The 21,179-nt window shown below is 42.1% G+C and overlaps 1 protein-coding gene across 2 annotated transcripts; it reads right to left on the reverse strand.

Annotated features, from left to right (window-relative positions):
* Positions 1 to 808: 808 nt before the first annotated feature.
* On the reverse strand, positions 809 to 18,778 carry rcor3 (REST corepressor 3). Of its 2 annotated transcripts, XM_029625051.2 has the most exons (12): positions 18,514 to 18,778; positions 18,347 to 18,403; positions 17,843 to 17,920; positions 17,679 to 17,731; positions 16,457 to 16,618; positions 15,908 to 16,032; positions 15,743 to 15,821; positions 11,456 to 11,677; positions 6,705 to 6,782; positions 5,358 to 5,415; positions 5,015 to 5,259; positions 809 to 2,774 (listed from the first exon to the last, which is right to left on the reverse strand). In XM_029625051.2, exons 1-12 carry the CDS (start codon positions 18,635 to 18,637, stop codon positions 2,412 to 2,414), a joined length of 1,644 nt encoding a protein of 547 aa, XP_029480911.1. In that variant the 5' UTR covers positions 18,638 to 18,778; the 3' UTR covers positions 809 to 2,411. The 2 variants fall into 2 exon arrangements, with proteins under 2 accessions (XP_029480911.1, XP_064862453.1); XM_065006381.1 differs by lacking the exons at positions 17,679 to 17,731; positions 17,843 to 17,920; positions 18,347 to 18,403; positions 18,514 to 18,778 and adding an exon at positions 17,382 to 17,514.
* Positions 18,779 to 21,179: the final 2,401 nt, after the last annotated feature.

Below are 21,179 nucleotides of genomic sequence, written 5' to 3' on the forward strand. Positions count from 1 at the left end.
AATAAAATGTATGGTTGGCACCTTGCATAGCCTCCCTGAATCGTATCGAGGTAGGGTGCTGAAGAAATTATCCCTTTTTTATGCATCCACAGGTTTAAAATGGTATTTGCTGGAAATTGAGAGTTGAAAAATTGGGAAGTTTCAAGTTATTTTCAAATACATTGTGATAATTTAACTATAGGCTACAGTTCACGGAGCTAGTAGTTCGATCAAACCCAAACGTCAGAGTGGTGCTTATAATACTGCTATATTACAGGTTTGAGCATATAGAAATGTATTAAGTGGTCTAAAATAACATGCATTTAGAAATGTTGAGCACATTGATACTGCTTTTTAATATAACAAATACATTACAACAGAATCATGTAGGCCCTAGGCCTCGTAAGTCAAGGCCACCAAGAAGCACAGCTGATGTTTTTACATGCATGGCAAAACTGGTTGGATCAACGTTGTTTCCACGTAATTTGAACCAATATAAAACTGATGAATCAACGTGAAACTGACTGTATTTGCAAAAAGTCAACGTAAGGGTATATTTTTTTTCACCCAACCTTTAACCTAAATCCAATGGCATGGTAACCAAAACTAGATCAACTGATGTCTGCCCAGTGTGGCGGTATTATTTACATAAGCCTATGCTATTTAATTGCATTTGTTTAGAATTATTCCACAGCAGTTACATTGAGGCGTGATGATTTTGGGAAACCATTCAATGGTCAATTAGGCATATCAAATATCAGAAACAACGCTGGATGCTGATAAAACGATTTAGGCTAAAGTAGACAAATCAATTAAAGGTAAACTATGCAACAATTCCAAATGTTTTTATTTGATTTAAGTGCTATTTATAGTTGTATATTTGGGATTGCACCAGTATGCTATATTTTTGGGGCAATATTCATTTCAATTTAAGCAGGCAGGGAAATGTAATGACAACATAGGACAAACCAAATAAATGTACTACAATAGACATGGAATTGAAAAATTTTGAAAGACACTTGATTGAAATGCAAGTGCAACGAGAGACCAAAATAATGGCAAGCGGATAGCATAGTAAACACAATGTCATGTATTTTTAAGGCAAAATGCAAGTCCTCAATGTCCATGATTATACTTACTTCTGGCCACATTATTTCCACAGGAAAGGATTAATGACTCAGTGTATTAGTGGTTCAAGGGTAATTTAAGTTCGCATTTCAACATGTTAAAGCTTGTCACCATGTACAGTAGTGATTTCGCCTATTTCCTCCTCCATTCCTTAACAGTGATTAGGCAGAATTTGAGAAACGTTCCAGAAATCTTACAACCAGGATTTCTGGAGAACATATAACGTTTTACGGAATCTTTCAACCCCGAACATGAAGTGGCACTCATTCATTCCCAAAACTTGGTAAGAAACTATAGATCATAGCTGGACAGACAACATAAAACAAAATGTTAGAAATATTTGAATGGATATGTTAGGGACTATGCCACATCTTACACTGGGAATGACTGATAGGCGACCGTTAAAAACACGCTTTTGAATTTTGTTTTAGTTATCATCATCATGGTTTAAAATTATGCAAACAAATTACACAACTGTACAGAAGTCAAACATTTTGTTCTTCAATATATCTTAAATGAAAATCATTTAAACAAATTCCTGAAAATGTGGCTCACTGACTACAACAATCAATTGACTGACAGTGACACCCTCGTAGCTTAATATTACATTAAACAAGTTCATTTTATTAACCGGTTCATCATTTTTTAAAATCGGTTTCTTCCAGTTTAGATCAATTCAATCACGTAAATACAGTTGTCCTAGAGGTGTAAGAGCACTTACACAATGGTTATTATTATACTGGACATAGGCAAAAATCAGTCAAGTCCATAGCACCGAGTAGAAAAATAAATAATGCTTATATAAAAGATAAACGTCTATATTCGCTCAAAGAACAAATATGCGTTACAGCAAATCAAAGAATCCAACAGAAATATGGCAACGCCACCTTTTCACTAGTTGTGTGTATTGTCCATCATAGTGTCTTCAATATACCTTTTGTTTATATACTACTTGCAAATTTTGCCAGTTTGTAAAATATACATTAACCAGAAGCCAAGAACACTTTCAAAAAGAACCAATGCTTCTAGTAAATCTTTAACATCACCAACACATAACATCTAAGCAAGTCTGTTAAAGATGAGTGAATAAAAAAAGTGATTTCAAATAAATAAAAAAACTAAGACCTAACCTAATATACATATACTTTAAAAACTTCAACGGTTTTACTTTTCTCATTAATATACATCATTTCCTCATAACAACCAACGATTGACGACCTTCAGGAAAACAACAGCAAACAAACGACCAAGTTTTAAAAAACGACCACGACTTTTCAGTTTTCTTCCTTCGCCATTGCACACACTCAGTGCAGCGTGGAGGAGGACGGCGTCTCCGATGGGATACCCACCAGGGTGGGGGGCGGCTGGCTGGAGCCTGGGCACCCTGTGGAGGTGGGGACAAGCGGCCGGGGATTGAGGCGCGGGGGCTGGGGATTGGAGGGCCGGATGAGCGGGGGGGGCTGGTTGAGCACGGGCCGGGGTTGGAGGAAGCGGGCCTGCTGCTGGAGAGGGGGCGGCTGCCTGTGGAGGGCTGGGGTGGCCGGCAGGGAAGGCCGTAGGAGCGGGGGTGGCTGGTTGAGCGAGGTTGCCGACGACATCACCAGGGTCTGGAAAGTTGCAGAGGAAGTGGCAGCGGGAGAAGGGCCTGACGAGAGGGTCACCTGGCCCTGGAAGAGAGAGGCGTGAGTTGGGATTTCAGACCAAAACACAGATGGGCAATACATTACAGCATACAGTGCATTCGGAAAAGTATTGCGAACCCTTTTAACCCTTTTACATTACAGCCTTTTTCTAAAATTGATTTAAAAAATATATATATATTTTCCCATCGACACACAATACCTATAATGACAAAGCAAAAACAGGTCTTTAGAATTTTTAGCAAATCTATTAAAAACAAATTGAAAAACAAAAAATTGAGCTCAGGTGCATCCTGTTTCCATTGATCATCCTTGATGTTTTTACAACTTGATTGAGTCCACCTGTGGTAAATTCAATTGATTGTGCCGTTCCAAATCATGTCCACACACACACCTGTCTATATAAGGTCCCACAGTTGACAGTGCATGTCAGAGGAAAAACCAAGCCATGAAGTCGAAATAATTGTCCGTAGAGCTCTCAGACAGGATTGTGTCTAGGCATTGAACATCCCCAAGAAAAGTGGCCTCCATTCTTAAATGAAGGACGTTTGGAACTACCAAGACACTTCCTAGAGCTGGCCACCCGGCCAAACTGAACAATCATGGAAGAAGGGCCTTGGTCAGGGAGGTGACTAAGAACCCGATGGTCACTCTGACAGAGCTCCAGAGTTCCTCTGTGGAGATGGGAGAACCTTACAGAAGGACAACCATCTCTGCAGTCCTCCACCAATCACGCCTTTATGGTAGAGTGGCCAGACAGAAGCCACTCCTTAAAAGGCACATGACAGCCCCCTTGGAGTTTGCCAAAAGGCACCTAACAACTCTGACCATTACAAACAAGATTCTCTGGTCTGATGAAACCAAGCTTGAACTCTTTGGCCTGAATGCCAAGCGTCACGTATGGAGGAAACCTGGCACCATCCCTACGGTGAAGCATGGTGGTGGCAGCATCATGCTGTGGGGATGTTTTTCAGCAGAAGGGACTGGGAGACTAGTCAGAATCGAGGGAAAGATGAACGGAGCAAAGTACAGCGCGATCCTTGATTAAAAACCTTCTCCAGAGTGCTCAGGACCTCAGTCCAACAAGACAACGACCCTAAGCACACAGCCAAGACAACACAAGAGTGGCTTTGGGACAAGTCTCTGAATGCCCTTGAGTGGCCCAGCTAGAGCCCGGACTTGAACCTGATCAAGCATCTCTGGAGAGACATGAAAATAGCTGTGTTGCGACGCTCCCCATCCAACCTGACAGAGCTTGAGAGGATCTCCAGAGAACATTGGGAGAAACTCTCCAAACATGGGTGCCAAGCTTGTAGCGTCATACTCAATGACTCAAGGCTGTGCTCGCTGCCAAAGGTGCTTCAACAAAGTACTGAGTAAAGGGTCTGAATACTTATGTAAATGTGATCAGTTTTTTTTATTTGTAATAAATTAGCAAACATGAACAAACCCGTTTTTGCTCTGTCATTGTGGTGTATTGTATATAGATTGTAGATTTGTTTTGTCGAGATTGGTGTGGAAGAACTTGACTGGCCTGCACAGAGCCCTGACCTCAACTCCATCGAACACCTTTGGGATGAATTGGAACGCCAACTGTGAGCCAGGCCTAATCGCCCAACATCAGTGCCCGACCTCACTAATGCTCTGTGGCTGAATGGAAGCAAGTCCCTGTAGCAATGTTTCAACATCTAGTGGAAAGCCTTCCCAGAAAAGTGGAGGCTGTTTATAGTAGCAAAGGAGGGACCTACTCAATATCAATGCCTATGATTTTGGAATGAGATGTTCGACGAGCAGTTGTCCTTACTGTCCATACTTTTGGTCATGCAGTGTTTGTATTATACTATTTTCTATACTGTATAGCATGGCCATCTACCACTGGTTATGAAATAATACTTAGCTACACATCATGCAAGGAGTAAAAGACCATTAGTCAACCACATTCAGATATTTCTACAAGTTATCAAGTCGATGGAAATTTGTAGAATAATAAATTGTGAATTGAAAATGTAGTGTTTTGCATATTACCCCCCCTCCCCTTCCAAAGTGTGAATGTCCACATGCAACTAACATTGTTAGGAACTTTGGCACAATCATAACTACTTAAGATGCCTTTTCATGAAGGAATGTTTATGAAACTGCAGTGTTACAGATTTGTTGGAGCAAAAACCTGCTTGTGGGAGGCCAACTCCCATAGCGAAATCACAGAAGGGGTTTCTGGGAAGGTAAACATTTTTTTGTTTTAGGGGAATAAAGGAACGCTTCACCACCTCCTCCTCCTCTTCGTCCGTACTCTTCCCAGAAGGGGTGTTGGAGCTGTTCTTCCCCTCCTCGCCAGAGGTGGCAGTGTCACCGTTGGGGGTGCCAGTTCCCTGCTCCGCCTCCCACTCTTGCAGCACCTCCTCCAGGTTAAACCGGCGGCGGTAGTTCACAAAGAAGTTCTTTACCTGCCCTACTGTCTTATTACCGATAACGTCGGCAATGGCCTGGAAGTCTTTCCCGTACTTCCGGACACCTGGTGAAACATAGGTGAAATTGCACGAGGTAAACAGACTGGCGGGCCATGGACAAGAACATGACCTGACTACAAACGCACAAAGAACGTAGGTTTACCTTGAACTGCCAGAAGCTGTTCATCTGTTGTCCAGCGGGCATTAACTTTTTGGTTGCACTAGAACAGACAAAGAATACCTGATATTATACACTGAACAAAAACAAATGTAACAATTGCAAAGATTTTACTGAGTTGCAGCTCATAAGGAAATCGGTTAATTTAAATTAATTAATTAGGGCCTAATCTATGAATTTCACATGACTGGGAATACAGATGTATCTGTTGACTCAGATAGCTTAAAAAAAAAGTAGGGGCTTGGATCAGAAAACCAGTCAGTATCTGGTGTGACCATTTGCCTCATGCAGCACACCATCTCCTTCACTATAGAGTTGATCAGGCTGTTGATTGTGGCCTGTGGAATGTTGTCCCACTACTCTTCGGTGGGTGTGCGAAGTTGCTGGATATTGGCGGGAACTGGTCGTGGGTGACATGTCTAGTGAGTATGCAGGTCATGGAAGAACTGGGACATTTTTTTAACTTCCAGGAATTGTTTACAGATCTTTGCGACATGGGGCTGTGCATTGTCATGCTGAAACATGAAGTGATAGTGGCGGGTTGAATGGCAAGACGATGGGCCTCAGGATCTCTTCGCTATCTCTGTGCATTCAAATTGCCATAGGTAAAATGCAGTTGTCCGTAGCTTATGCCTGCCCATACCATAACCCCCCACCATGGGGCACTGTTCACAACATTGACATCAGCGAACCGCTCGCCCACATGACGCCATATATGCTGTCTGCCATCTAGCCGGTACAGTTGAAGCTGATCGAAGGTGAGCATTTCCCCACTGAAGTCCGTTACGACGCCAAACTGCAGTCAGGTCAAGACCCTGGTGAGGATGACGAGTTTCATCAGCTGTCCGGGTGGCTTGTCTCAGACATTTCTGCAGGTGAAGAAGCCGGACGTGGCGGTCCTGGCCTGGTTACACAAGTCTGCAGTTGAGGCCATTTGGACTTACTATCAAATTCTCTAACACAATGTTGGAGGCCACTTATAATAGAGAAATGAACATTAAATGTCCTGGCAACACCTCTGGTGGACATTCCTGCAGTCAAGCGTGCCAATTGCACACTCCCTCAAAACTTGAGACATCTGTGGCATTGTTTTGTGACAACTGCACATTTTAGAGTGGCCTTTTATTGTGCCCAGCACAAGGTGCACCTGTGTAATGATCATTCTGTTTTAATAAGCTTCTTGATATGCCACACCTGTCAGGTGGATGGATTATTTTGGCAAAGGATAAATGCTCACTTACAAGGATATAAACAAAATTGTGCACACCATTTGAGAAATAAGCTTTGTTCTAGGTCCCTTTTCTCACTGAAATCTAAACATTTGGCACATACCTCTGGCAGCCTGAAGTCATCAATGCCCGCTTCCATCCTGTGTTTCAGACCACTGTTCAGTTGCTTTGCATTTTGAACCTGTGGGATAAATTAATAGTGCCTTCAGAAAGTACTCACATCCCTTTACTTTATCGACATTTTGTTGTTACAGCCCAAGCACAATACCCCATAATGTCAAAGTAGAATTATACTTTTAGAAATGTTTACAAATTAATAATAAAAAAAATGAAAAGCTGAAATGTCTTGAGTCCAAGTATTCAACCCCTTTTATGGCAAGCCTAAATAGGTTCAGGAGTAAAAATGTGCTGAACAAGTCACATAATAAGTTGCATGGACTCACTGTGTGCAATGTGTTTAACATGTTAATTAAATGACTCTGTACCCACACATATACAATTATCTGTAAAGTCGTTCAGTTGAGCAGTGAATTTCAACCACAAAGACCAGAGAGGTTTTCCAACGCCTCAAAGGGCACCTACTGGTACATGGAAAAAAGAAGGAAAAAAATCAGACAATGAATATCCCTTAGAAGCATGGTGAAGTTATTAATTACACTTTGGATGGTGTATTAATACACCCAGTCACTACAAAGATGCAAGCGTCCTTCCTAACTGTTGTCGGAGAGGAAGGAAAACTCAGGGATTTCACCATGAGGCCAGTAGTGACTTTAAAACAGTTTAAATGCCTGTGATAGGAGAAAGCTGGAGATGGATGAACAACATTGTAGTTACTACACAATACTAACCTAAATGTCAAGAATGAGAAGAAAGCCTGTACAGATTTTTTTTTCTCAAACATGCATCCTGTTTGCCATAAAGCATTAAAGCAAAACTACAAAAAGAATGGCTAATTAACTGTCCTGAATACAAAGCGCTATGCTTGGGGCAAATTTAACACATCACTGAGTACCATATTTCATATTTTCAACCATGGTGGTGGCTGCTTCATGTTATGAGTATGGTTGTCATCGGCAAATACTTTTTTTGGGGGGTGGATAAAAAGAAACGGAATAGATCAAAGCACAGGCAAAATTCTAGATTAAAACCTGGTTCAGTCAGCTTTCCAACAGACACTGGAAGAGACATTCACCTTTCAGCAGGACAATAACCTAAAACACAAGGCCAAATATACACTGGAGTTGACCAAGACGACATTGAAAGTTCCTGAGTAGTGTAGTTAGTTTTGACTTAAATCAGCTTGAAATTCCATGGCAAGACTTAAATGGATGTCTAGCAATGACCAACTTGACAGAGCTTGAAGAATGTACAATATTTGCATTTTTTTTTATCTCTTGGATTTACCCAGAAAGACTCACAGCTTTAAAATTGCTGCTAAAGGTGATTAATATGTATTGACTCAGAGGGTTGAATACATGTATTCAAGAGAATTTAAGAAAAATAAAACACTTACATTCTTCCACTTTGACATGTAAATCATTGACAAAAAGTTACAAATCCATTTTAATCCCACATTGTAACACTAAATATCGAAAAAGTCAAGGGGTGTGTATCCTTTTTTTAAGGCACCGTACATATGCTTAGAACACCACAATGCAGTAAGTAGTGCTGATACACTACATGAACCAAAAGTATGTGGACAGTTGCTTGAACATTTAATTCCAAAATCATGGGCATAAATATGGAGTTGATCCCCCTTTGCTGCTATAACAGCCTCCACTCTCCAGGGAAGGCTTTCCAATAGATGTTGGACCATTGCTTCGGGGACTTGCTTCCATCTAGCCACAAGAGCATTAGTGAGGTTGGGCACTGATGTTGGGTGATTAGGCCTGGCATGCAGTCGGCGTTCCAATTCATCCTAAAGGTGTTCGATGGGCTCTGCAGGCCAGTCACGTTCTTCCACACTGATCTTGACAAACCATTTCTGTATGGACCTCGCTTTGCACGGAGGCGTTGTCAAGCTGTAACAGGAAAGGGCCTTCCTCAAACTGTTGCTACAAAGTTGGAAACACTATCATCTAGAAGGTAATGGTGTGCTGTAGCATTAAGATTTCCTTTTACTGGAACTAAGGGGGCTAGAGCCCGAACCATGAAAAACCCCACCGTTATTCCTGCACCAAACTTTACAGTTGGCACTATACATTGGGGCAGGTAGCTCCTGGCATCCGCCAAACCCAGATTCATCCGTCGGACATCGATGGTGAAGCGTGATTAATCACTCCGGAGAACATGTTTCCACTGCTCCAGAGTCCAATGGTGGCGAGCTTTACACCACTCCAGCCGACGCTTGGCATTGCGCATGGTGATCATAGGTTTGTGTGTGGCTGCTTGGCAATGGAAACCCATTTCATAAAGCTCCTGACAAACAGTTCTTGTGCTGACATTGTTTCTAGAGGTTTGGAACTCTGTAGTGAGTGTTGCAACTGAGGACAGACGAGTTTGACGCGCTTCAGCACTCGGCAGTCTCGTTCTGTGAGCTTGTGTGGCCTACCACTTCGCGGCTGAGCCGTTGTTGCTCCTAGATGTTTCCACTTCACAATAACAGCACTTACAGTTGAACGGGGCAGCTCTAGCAGGGCAGAAATTTGATTAACTGAATTGTTGGAAAGGTGGCATCCTATGACGATGCCACGTTGAAAGTTACTGAGCTCTTCGGTAAGGCCATTCAACTGTGAATGTTTGTCTATGGAGATTGCATGGCTCTGCTCGATTTTATACACCAGTCAGCAATGGGTGTGGCTGAAATAGCCAAATCAAAAAATTTGAAGGTGTGTCCACATTTGTGTATATATACAGTACCAGTCAAAAGTTTGGACACACCTACTCATTCAAGGGTTCTTCTTCATTTGTACTATTTTCTACATTGTAGAATAGTGAAGACATCAAAACTATGAAATAACATATGGAATCATGGAGTAACCAAAAAAAGTGTTCAACAAATCAAAATATATTTTAGATTTACATACCATGCCTACCACTTTGAAGATGCAAAATATGTTTTCTTGTGAAAGAAACAAGACAACAAAATATAGAGCTTGAGCGTGCATAACTATTCACCCCACCAAAGTCAATACTTTGTATAGCCACCTTTTGCAGCAATTACACCTACAAGTCTTTTGGGGTATGTCTCTATAAGCTTGGCACATCTTGCCAGTGGGATTTTCGCCCATTCTTCAAGGCAAAACTGCTCCAGCTCCTTCAAGTTGGATGGGTTCCATTGGTATGCAGCAATCATTAAGTCCTACCACAGACTCAATTGGATTGAGGTCTGGGCTTTGACTAGACCATTCCAAGACATTTAAATGTTTCCCCTTTAAACCACTTGAGTGTTGCTTTAGCAATACACTTAGGGTTATTGTCCTGCTGGAAGGTGAACCTCCGTCCCAGTCCCAAATCTCGAAGACTGAAACAGGTTTCCCTCAAGAATTTCCCTGTATTTAGCACCATCCATAATTCCTTCGATTCTGACCATTTTCCCAGTCCCTGCCAATGAAAAACAACCCCACAGCATGATGCTGCCACCACCATGCTTCACTGTGGGGATGGTGTTCTCGGGGTGATGGGAGGTATTGGGTTTGTGCCAGACATAGCGTTTTCCTTGATGGCCAAAAAGCAACATTTTAGTCTCATCTGACCAGAGTACCTTCTTCCATATGTTTGGGGAATCTCCCACATGCCTTTTGGTGAACAACAAACGTGTTCGCTTATTTTTTTCTTTAAGCAATGGCTTTTTTCTGTCCACTCTTCCGTAAAGCCTAGCTCTGTGGAGTGTACGGCTTAAAGTGGTCCTATGGCCAGATACTCAAATCACTACTGTGGAGCTTTGCAGCTCCTTCAGGTTTATCTTTGGTCTCTTTGTTGTCTCTCTGATTAATGCCCTCCTTGCCTGGTCCGTGAGTTTTGGTGGGTGGCCCTCTCTTGGCAAGTTAGTCGTGGTGCCATATTCTTTCCATTTTTTAATAATGGATTTTATGGTGCTCTGTGGGATGTTCAAAGTTTCAGATATTTTTTTATAACCCACCCCTGATCTGTACTTCTCCACAACTGTCCCTGACCTGTTGGGAGAGCTCCTTGGTATTCATGGTGCCGCTTGCTTGGTGGTGCCCCTTTCTTAGTGGTGTTGCAGACCCTGGAGCCTTTCAGAACAAGTACAGTGGGGAGAACAAGTATTTGATACACTGCCGATTTTGCAGGTTTTCCTACTTACAAAGCATGTAGAGGTCTGTAATTTTTTATCATAGGTACACTTCAACTGTGAGAGACGGAATCTAAAACAAAAATCCAGAAAATGACATTGTATTGATTTAAGTAATTAATTTGATGGAGTGCTACATTAGATGGCCTCCACAATCAACCGACCTCAACCCAATTGAGATGGTTTGGGATGAGTTGGACTGCAGAGTGAAGGAAAAGCAGTCAACAAGTGCTCAGCATATGTGGGAACTCCTTCAAGACTGTTGGAAAATCATTCCTCAAGAGTGTGCAAAGCTGTCAAGGCAAAGTGTGGCTACTTTGAAGAATCTCAAGTATAAAATATATTTAGATTTGTTTAACACCTCTGGATACTACATGATTCCATGTGTTATTTCATAGTTTTGATGTCTTCACTATTATTGTACAATGTAGAAAACGGTCAAAATAAAGAAAAACCCTTGAATGAGTAGGTGTGGCCAAACTTTTCACTGGTACTATATATGTAAAATAATGACAAAAATGTACTGTGAAAAAGCCTCAACTCAAGCACCTTGAGGACCCAGGTTGCCCTGCATTGAGACCAGAATCCCCAACGCTCACCTGTCTTTTGAGGCCCACCAGCTCCATGTCCAGCTGCCGAAGGACGGTGTTGGCAGCGCTGGAGCTGCACGACACTGCCACCACATCCTCCTGGGTCAGATACATGCCCTTGGGCGGCCGGCACTTGGAACGCTGTGAGTGGTGCCGGTGCATGAGCGTCAGGTGCTCCCGTCGGCCGAGCCCAATCTTGGAGGAGCTCAGGGGCTGGGGCTCCGTGTGGCTCTGGAGAGGCGTAGGTAAACTTTCTATTAGCTGTCACAACTGTTCGTAACATCTATTGGGTCATTGTTAGGACATATGACATGACACCTGGGAGTATGTTTTAAGAGGTATATTAAAAACTCCTGTTCATGCTCCCAGGTGATTTTATTGATACGTTTCGACTCAGGTGTTCATCAGGCATCAATGAAAAATCACCTGGGAAGATGAACAGCAGTGTGGTGCTCTCATTTTAATTGGTAATGAGTTCACCTACAACTGACACACCTGCAAAAAAGTACCTGGATGTGCGTATGTTCTGAAGCTTTTACAAGTTACAAGAAGTGTCATTTTAAAGTGAGACTCAGCGATATGAAGTTGCCATAAGCAGCACCACTGATATTCAGATGAGCACAATGCAAGACTGTGCTCTCACAATACCAGAGTTTCTGCACATATGCGTGGTAGAGTCCTGCACGGCTCTGTTTTTTGGACCCGAACCCGCCCCCGCCACATCAATTCCGAGCCCCACCCGATTTCAAGACAGATATTTTCCCTCAACGCGACCCACCAGCATAGAATTGTACCAAGAACCGATCTATGACACGGCAAATAACATCAATTTATTTAAAAAAATGTATGACCAGAGTGTTAGGCCATTTTATGATAAGCTGTCTGCATACCACCACAGACAGATCCTGGCAGACAGATGCTGGCACTAAAACCACACTCAATGAGCTGTATAAGGCCATAAGCAAACAGGAAAATGCTAATTCATAGCCAGCACTCCTAGACGAAAGGGACTTTAATGCAGGGAAATTTAAATCAGTTTTACCTTATTTCTATCAGCATGTTAAATGTGCAACTAGAGGGAAAAAGTCTAGACCACCTTTACTCCACACACAGAGATGAGTACAAAGCTCTCCCTTGCCCTCCATTTGGCAAATCTGACCATATTTCTATCCTCCTGATTCCTACTTACAAGCAAAAAGTAAAGCAGGAAGCGCCAGTGACCAGTGAAAGTGGTCAGATGAAGCAGATGCTAAACCACAGAACTGTAGCACAGACTGGAATATGTTCCTGGATTCTTCCGATGGAATTGATGGAGTACATCACATCAGTCACTGGCTTTATCAATAAGTGCATTGAGGACATTGTCCCCACAGTGACTCTACGTACATACCCCAACCAACATTCGCACTGAGCTAAAAGGGTAGCGCTGCCGCTTTCAAGGAGTGGGACGGACCCGGAAGCTGATCCTCAACACAGGGGTGCGTGCTCAGTCCCCTCCTGTACTCCCTGTTCACTCGTGACTGCACGGCCAGGCACGATTCCAACACTATCATTAAGTTTGCTGATGACCCAACAGTGGTAGGCCTGATCACCAACAACGTTGAGACAGCCTATAGGGAGGAGGTCAGAGACCTGACCGTGTGGTACAAGGACAACAACCTCTCCCCCAACGTGATCAAGACAAAGGAGATGATTGTGGACTACAGGAAAAGGAGGACTGAGCACACCACCATTTTCACCAAGTCCCTTGGTATCCACATCACTAACAAACTAAAATGGTCCAAGCACACCAAGACAGTCATGAAGAGGGCATGACAAAATCTATTGCCCTTCAGGAGAATGAAAAGATTTGGCATGGGTCCTCAGATCCTCAAATGTTTTACAGCTGCACCATCGAGAACATCTGGCGGGTTGCATCACTGCCTGGTATGGCCTCCGACCGCAGGGAACACAGGGAACACAGAGGGTAGTGCGTAAGGCCCAGTACATCACCAGGGCCAAACTTCCTGCCATCCAGGACCTCTATACCAGGCAGTGTCAGAGGAAGGCCCAAAAAATTGTCAAAGACTCCAGCCACCCTAGTCATAGACTGTTCTCTCTGCTACCACACGGCAAGTGGTACCGGAGCGCCAAGTCTCGGTCCAAGAGGCTTCAAACAGATTCTATCCCCAAGCCATAACACTCATGAACAGCTAATAAAATGGCTACCCAGACTATTTGCGTTGCCCCCCTCCCCTCTTCTATGCTGCTGCTACTCTGTTATTATCTATGCATAGTCACCTTAATAACTCTACCTACATGTTCATATTACTCAATTACCTCGACATCGGTGCCCCGCACATTGACTCTGTAGCAGTACCCCCTGCATATAGCCCCGCTATTGTTATTTACTGCTGCTCTTTAATGATTTGTTATTCTTATCTCTTACTCTTTTTTGTGTATTTTCTTAACTGCATTGTTGGTTAAGGGCTTGTAAGTAAGCATTTCACTGTAAGGTCTACCTACACCTGTTGTAATCGGCACATGTGACAAATAAAATGTAATTTTATTTCCCCTCCTTGCATGAAAGAATTTGTCTGCATGTCTATTAAACATTTGGATAAAAGGAAACCATGCCATGAATTAAGAACGATAGCCTTATCTTATTTTCTTAATGCGGCGCACATTGACAATTTAAATCGCTTTGAGAAAAATCCTTATAATTAGCCTTCTTACCTAATTAAAGCCTATAGGCGTCATAACGAAACAATACCTTTACATTCAATATTGTTTAGAAAATAAAATAGTTTAATTGAACTAAATAAAAAAATCCCAGAATCGAATAAGCTATAGGCTGCAAAATTATCCTAAATTTATTTAGTAGGTTTAGACTTTATACAGCCTGCGTATGGTAAATGAACAAAAGCCTGAATTAATGTAATAATTCATTGATAATTAACTGAATTATCGTAAACAAATACCTGCTTGCACTTTTGCAGGCTGTGTATCCATCTACTGGGTTGTTTGTCCACAGTGACTACAAAATCCTTCCAAACTGGAGATTTCACTCGCGGAGCATATGTTTCCACGATGGTGTAATCCACCATCATAACCTTTCTTTCCATTTCTCCTGTTACGTTAGCCATTTTTGCGTGAGCTAGGCATCAGGGAAAATAAACGTATTTATTGTTGCGTGGTGGAAGGAAACGTAAGGTCAGCACATGGACAAATTAGGAACGTTTCAACAACACACAAATAATGAATAGTTCCCTGCTCCACTCTCGCTGTGTGGTTGGTAGCCTAGACTATGTCTGGCTCACCGTGCACATAATGGAAATCGCAACAATTCAACAAGCTCCTGGGTTTGTAAAATAAATGTTGATTTAAACCTTTTGACCTGCAATATAATTGTTCTGAACTGCGATCCAACCCACGGGTTGAAAGACTTTTCATTCCACCTGCCATAAATGTTTTTTTGCGGGTCAACAGTGGGTATCCATCCCGATGCAGGATTCTAGTCCACGGGTGTACATCTCACTGCTACAACGTAATAGCTATGGAACCAAAACTGTGTAAAAGTTTAGTCTCGTGGTTCAAACGCTCTTAGTTGTTGCGTAAATTGGCCCTGTTGCATTTACTTTATGCATCGCTTACTGTACCTTTTTTAGTGTGACCTTTGTTACCAACCCAATAACTAGCCTACGGATATTGTTTCACTCGCTGTATCTAGTGGTCCTAGGCCTAGATACATGGTCTGTAACCTGAACGTGTGTATTTGTGAGAACTCTGTGCATTGGAGGACCGTGTCCAGGGAGACAGCAATCTTATCTTAGTCCAGGGCTAGCTCTGTCTCTCTTGACCTCGTTCGTCATCCAAGTGGATTATCATTTGTCCAGATGGTGACAAAAATACATGCATACAAAAAGGAAACCACAAACAAGTATGACTACTAAACTAAAGATTCAAAACTAAACCAACTAGCAACCTCACAGCTTGCAAAGCTGAGACACTGACCGATGATCACCCTTAATTGGCAGCACCTGATGTGCTTATCAAGCAGGCTTAATACCTGGGCAAGGTTACTGCCACCTGGGGATGGAGTGTGGAAGTGTATCCTGGGTAGTGTGTTTGTCTACTGTATATCCTTAACACTAACCTTCCCCCCCACATCATAACACCTTGCATTTTATTTCACTATTTTCTTTGGCGTCTGTCTACTCTACTACTCATTGTAAGTGAATGCTTGTCACTGATTACTGTTTGATATATCCCAACTGCCATTCCATCAGTTTAAATTCTAAAGTTTAGATAACGTACCTCTTTTTTCGTCTCCTTGGTGGGGTCATAATCGCTATCGTTTGCTTCGATGGGGTTGGCCTCCTCCATTTCTTCATCACTAATGTCAAGAAAAGCAAATCGTTATTGGATTCCGACCACTTGGAATTTGACAGACAGTGGTAAAAGGCGAGCTACAACTCTCACCTTTCATCTTGGGCGTTTCGGTTTGCCAGCTTTCTGGCCTGGCGGTCCATCAGGCTGGTCCTGGAACGGGTCTTCTTCCAGGAGTAGTAATACTTCACAAGGCTGGATATGGACTTGTCTGGTAACTACAACAGATGAGAAAATGGTACCAATCGACAGTTTATACTTACATTAAAGCCGGGATTCAATCGGCGCATTGTTGACAAGCGCACTGCACTGTTGACAAGCGCACTGTACTGTTGACAAGCACACTGCACTGTTGACAAGCGCACTGCACTGTTGACAAGAATAGACAAGAATACTGCACTGTTGACAAGCGCACTGCACTGTTGACAAGCGCACTGCACTGTTGACAATGCGTCCTTTTAAAGGCAATCATCCCAACGTTCACACAGGTTGCATTCAAGGTGAATGCAGATGTCAGCTCAAGCGTAAATTACCTTAAATTCAACTGCAATATTCATCCATACTGCTTGTGTATGTTTGTATAAACAGTATACAGACACACATTCAAGTAAAATATACTGTATATTAATATATGTGTGTTACCATTTGTTGAATCCTGTGGAAGCTTTTTCCGTGGAAGCTGAAGGCTTGTTCGAACAGCACCTTATCCTCCACGGTCCACTCGTCGGGGAAGGGGGTGAAGTTGGGCAGGTCTGCCAGGGACTTCTCAATGTTGTGTTTGTGCCAGAACAGCATGCCCAATGCCTGTGGGGGACAGCAACGAGTGGAATCTGCTGAGAATGGACACCAGGCAGGTCTATGGGGCATCACAAAGCCAGAAATGCTTGAGCAACAGAACTAGAATAGGTAGAGTAGGTATTCCCCTAAATAACATTTGAATATGTTATTTTTAAGTATTTTTGTTTATTTTTTATTTATTTAACCAGGTAGGCTAGTTGAGAACAAGTTCTCATTTGCAACTGCGACCTGGCCAAGATAAAGCATAGCAGTGTGAACAGACAACACAGAGTTACACATGGAGTAAACAAATAACAAGTCAATAACAGTAGAAAAAAAAGAGTCTATATGCATTGTGTGTAAAAGGCATGAGGAGGTAGGCGAATAATTACAATTTTGCAGATTAACACTGGAGTGATAAATGATCAGATGGTCATGTACAGGTAGAGATATTGGTGTGCAAAAGAGCAGAAAAGTAAATAAATATAAACAGTATGGGGATGAGGTAGGTAAAATTGGGTGGGCTATTTACCGATAGACTATGTACAGCTGCAGAGATCGTTTAGCTGCTCAGATAGCAGATGTTTGAAGTTGGTGAGGGAGATAAAAGTCTCCAACTTCAGCGATTTTTGCAATTCGTTCCAGTCACAGGCAGCAGAGAACTGGAACGAAAGGCGGCCAAATGAGGTGTTGGCTTTAGGGATGATCAGTGAGATACACCTGCTGGAGCGCGTGCTACGGGTGGGTGTTGCCATCGTGACCAGTGAACTGAGATAAGGCGGAGCTTTACCTAGCATGGACTTGTAGATGACCTGGAGCCAGTGGGTCTGGCGACGAATATGTAGCGAGGGCCAGCCGACTAGAGCATACAAGTATGTCGTGGTAGTTTATGAATAAATTGTGGGTCAAATTTACTGAGCTTTCACACAGTTGTAAATGTTAGGCCTGTCGGGGGGGGATTGGAAAATGTTAAAATTGTGAATATGCTTCAAGTTTTTCATATGATTTTGAAAAATAGGTGGATTCTCTGCATTGGTGAAAAAGCTTAGTAAAAGTGGCCCTAATTAATCCTAAGAAGCAGACATACCTGCTCAACATTATATCCATGCTTCTCTTTTGCAATGGCAATATATTCATCCACTGTGGGGGGAAAAAATCATAGTTTAATTAAACTACTTATACATATTTTTGTAAAATCAACTTTTGGTTGTCTTTAGAAATAAGATGCTTGTGAAAACCAAACTGACTTACATTTTGGGTCGACAATGGTGTGATATGGAGACCACACCAACATTCCCCCACTATCTTTATCACTGTACTTGGTAGAACCTACAGAAAGATATATAGCACATATATAGCACATAATTAGAAAAAACACAATTTCATATGGTGTAATTTCATGTCATTTTAACAGCCTAATTAAAGCAATACATGCAGGACTAAAGAGGCTGCTTTATTGTTGTTAATATTGTTTAGATAGCAACAAAAAGCCAATTCAGTTGAAGGAGACCAATAGCAAGCCTAGGGTGGGCAAGTATAGCCTCGGGATAGAAATGTTTCAAAACGCTTCTATAAACCAAACATGGACAACATCTTTCAATGGGCCCATAATTCTCTACACATCTGGCTCAATTCTGAAATAAAAGACTACTGACTATGGGTTGTAAAAGTAAAAAGGTTCATTTAAATGTATTGTCATAACCTATACCGAGGCTACCACCAGAATACAGTCAGGTAGATCAAGCATAACCTTACCAGGATCAAATTCTGGTATATTGGCTTGATAATCGGACCCCACACGCATTCCGACATCTGCAATTAGGAAAAATGTGTATAAAACATTAATAGACACATTTTCTGTTTTCGCGTTCAAAATAATACATGTACAGTGTGACATGCAAAATGAGTGTTCGAGGCTATACCGTGCTCGTCGTCACTGCCACTCTCATCAGAAACATGTCCATTCGATGCATTTGAAGGGCTTTTTGTTCCGTTAGAGCGTCCCTTTCCGAGATACTCCGACCCTTTATCCATCATTCCAGGCATTTTTTACGTATCTTTGTGGGTTCTCCTTGGGAGAATACCTAATATAACCATGCAATGTATCTTTTTTCACAGCCAGTCTTTTCAATAACTCCCACAGCTACGCAGCTGTGACACTGTGCCACAGTCCAGTATTCATCCACCATTTTTAGCTAATTATGGTTTTACAAAGATATATATATAAAAAAACATTGTTCAAGCCTGTTCCCGAGTCTGATATCGGTTGTTTTTGGTGTAATTCACACGACTTGTATTTGTTCAGACATACAGCAATTGATATTCAAAATCAGAAGGAACTAATTCGTCTGGCGGAAGGACTTTTACGCACTTCGTTATATGAAGCCAAACTGCGGCTCTGCGTGCGCCGGTGAAAATGGAGTTGTTTACAGTCACGCTCCGTAGACGAATAGGCTACAACAATAATCATTTGTTACAATTTCTTACACATAATATAGGCTACGTCTGTTTGGACACGTTGGAGGCGTTTTGTAAAGCCAATATAGAACCTGTGGCTCTTTTTTTTAAAGAAGCATCTTTATTCACAGAAGCGTCTACACAGCTTTTCAGCATTTCAACGTAGGCTATTTTTGACTTGATTTTTTTTGCAAATATAAACAACTCTACGTTTGCAATGATGGCCCCATATTAGGCTAATGATAAGTAGAGGAATATAGCCCAACTGTACAAAATAAAATAACCTGTCGTTTGGGTAGCCACGTTTTATTCTGAACATTGCCCTTGGTTTGCCAGCAGATGGAGACAAAAGACCACTAGCCTATTTCGAGAGATCCCACAATTAATGAATTGTTTATTTGGTTTTCGAGTGTAATTTATTGATTTGGAAGTATAGGCCTATTACATGTTTACTAGGCCTATGTAATTGACTTATGTCCATGTGAGTGATGAGCGGTGACTTTGAGAGCGTTTGGAGATGGTTTTTACTATTTAGGTATCCAAAATGACTATGGGCCTAATTAACTGAAAATGTCAGTAGGCTCTCCCTCCCAATCCACATTGGTAGACCTCATTCCATTATCCTCTGTCCAGTCTATGAACTAAACTATGGATACAATGGTTGGTAAATAAAAAACCCACAAAGCCCTTTAGATGGTCAGTGAAGATGGACCCCAGCAGTTTGCCATGGAGGAGGCAAACTGGATATGAATAAAGATTTTTTTAAATATGGATAAAGAATTAAGAAATTAATTAAGAAATGCCTGGTTGGTTGGTACACTGTAGTACACTGTAGTGTACTTTAATATGAGCTGCATTTCTGTACAAAACAGTCTTGTTCACATGTAAATTACTGTAATGTAGGCTTACATCTATTCAATGGCAAAAACATAATATTGGGGGGGATAAGTGGACTATATCACTTGGCAGAGGCCATAGGTCAATCACATACCGAGAAACTGTTTACCCAAGATCGGGGGTCTTTTGTCACATAACAATCATTTATGTAATTTTGTCATGAGACCTATGCTTACAACTCTCTTCAATCTGAATAAGCCCTATAGAATGAGTTAATCGATGGTGCCATATTGAACTCGGGGAAACCACTATTACTATCTGCAACTAACTGAACAAAAAATATTGTAATCAGATTACAAATGCTCTTTAAAAAACTAGATGATTACTTCTAAATTCAGAAATTACTTTTAAATTTAGAAAATATGTTTGTGGGGGGGGGGGGGACACTGACACCTTTCAAATCAAATCAAATGTATTTATATAGCCTTTCGTACATCAGCTGATATCTCAAAGTGCTGTACAGAAACCCATCCTAAAACCCCAAACAGCAAGCAATGCAGGTGTAGAAGCACGGTGGCTAGGAAAAACTCCCTAGAAAGGCCAAAACCTAGGAAGAAACCTAGAGGAACCAGGCTATGTGGGGTGGTCAGTCCTCTTCTGGCTGTGCCGGGTGGAGATTATAACAGAACATGGCCAAGATGTTCAAATGTTCATAAATGACCAGCATGGTCAAATAATAATAATCACAGGCAGAACAGTTGAAACTGGAGCAGCAGCATGGCCAGGTGGACTGGGGACAGCAAGGAGTCATCATGTCAGGTAGTCCTGAGGCATGGTCCGAGGGCTCAGGTCCTCCGAGAGAGAGAAAGAAAGAGAAAATTAGAGAGAGCATACTTAAATTCACACAGGACACCGGATAGGACAGGAGAAGTACTCCAAATATAACAAACTGACCCTAAGCCCCCCGACACAAACTACTGAGGCATACATATTGGAGGCTGAGACAGGAGGGGTCAGGAGACACTGTGGCTCCATCCGATGACACCCCCGGACAGGGCCAAACAGGAAGGATATAACCCCACCCACTTTGCCAAAGCACAGCCCCCACACCACTAGAGGGATATCCTCAACCACCAACTTGCCATCCTGAGACAAGGCCGTGTATAGCCCTCAAAGATAGCACTGGAGTAATATCAAATTTTTTGGTTCTAGTCAGGATTCTAGCAGCCGTATTTAGCACTAACTGAAGTTTATTTAGTGCTTTATCCGGGTAGCCGGGAAAATAGAGCATTGC

Source organism: Oncorhynchus nerka, linkage group LG21 (genome assembly GCF_034236695.1).
Source record: "Oncorhynchus nerka isolate Pitt River linkage group LG21, Oner_Uvic_2.0, whole genome shotgun sequence".
NCBI lineage: Eukaryota > Metazoa > Chordata > Actinopteri > Salmoniformes > Salmonidae > Oncorhynchus > Oncorhynchus nerka.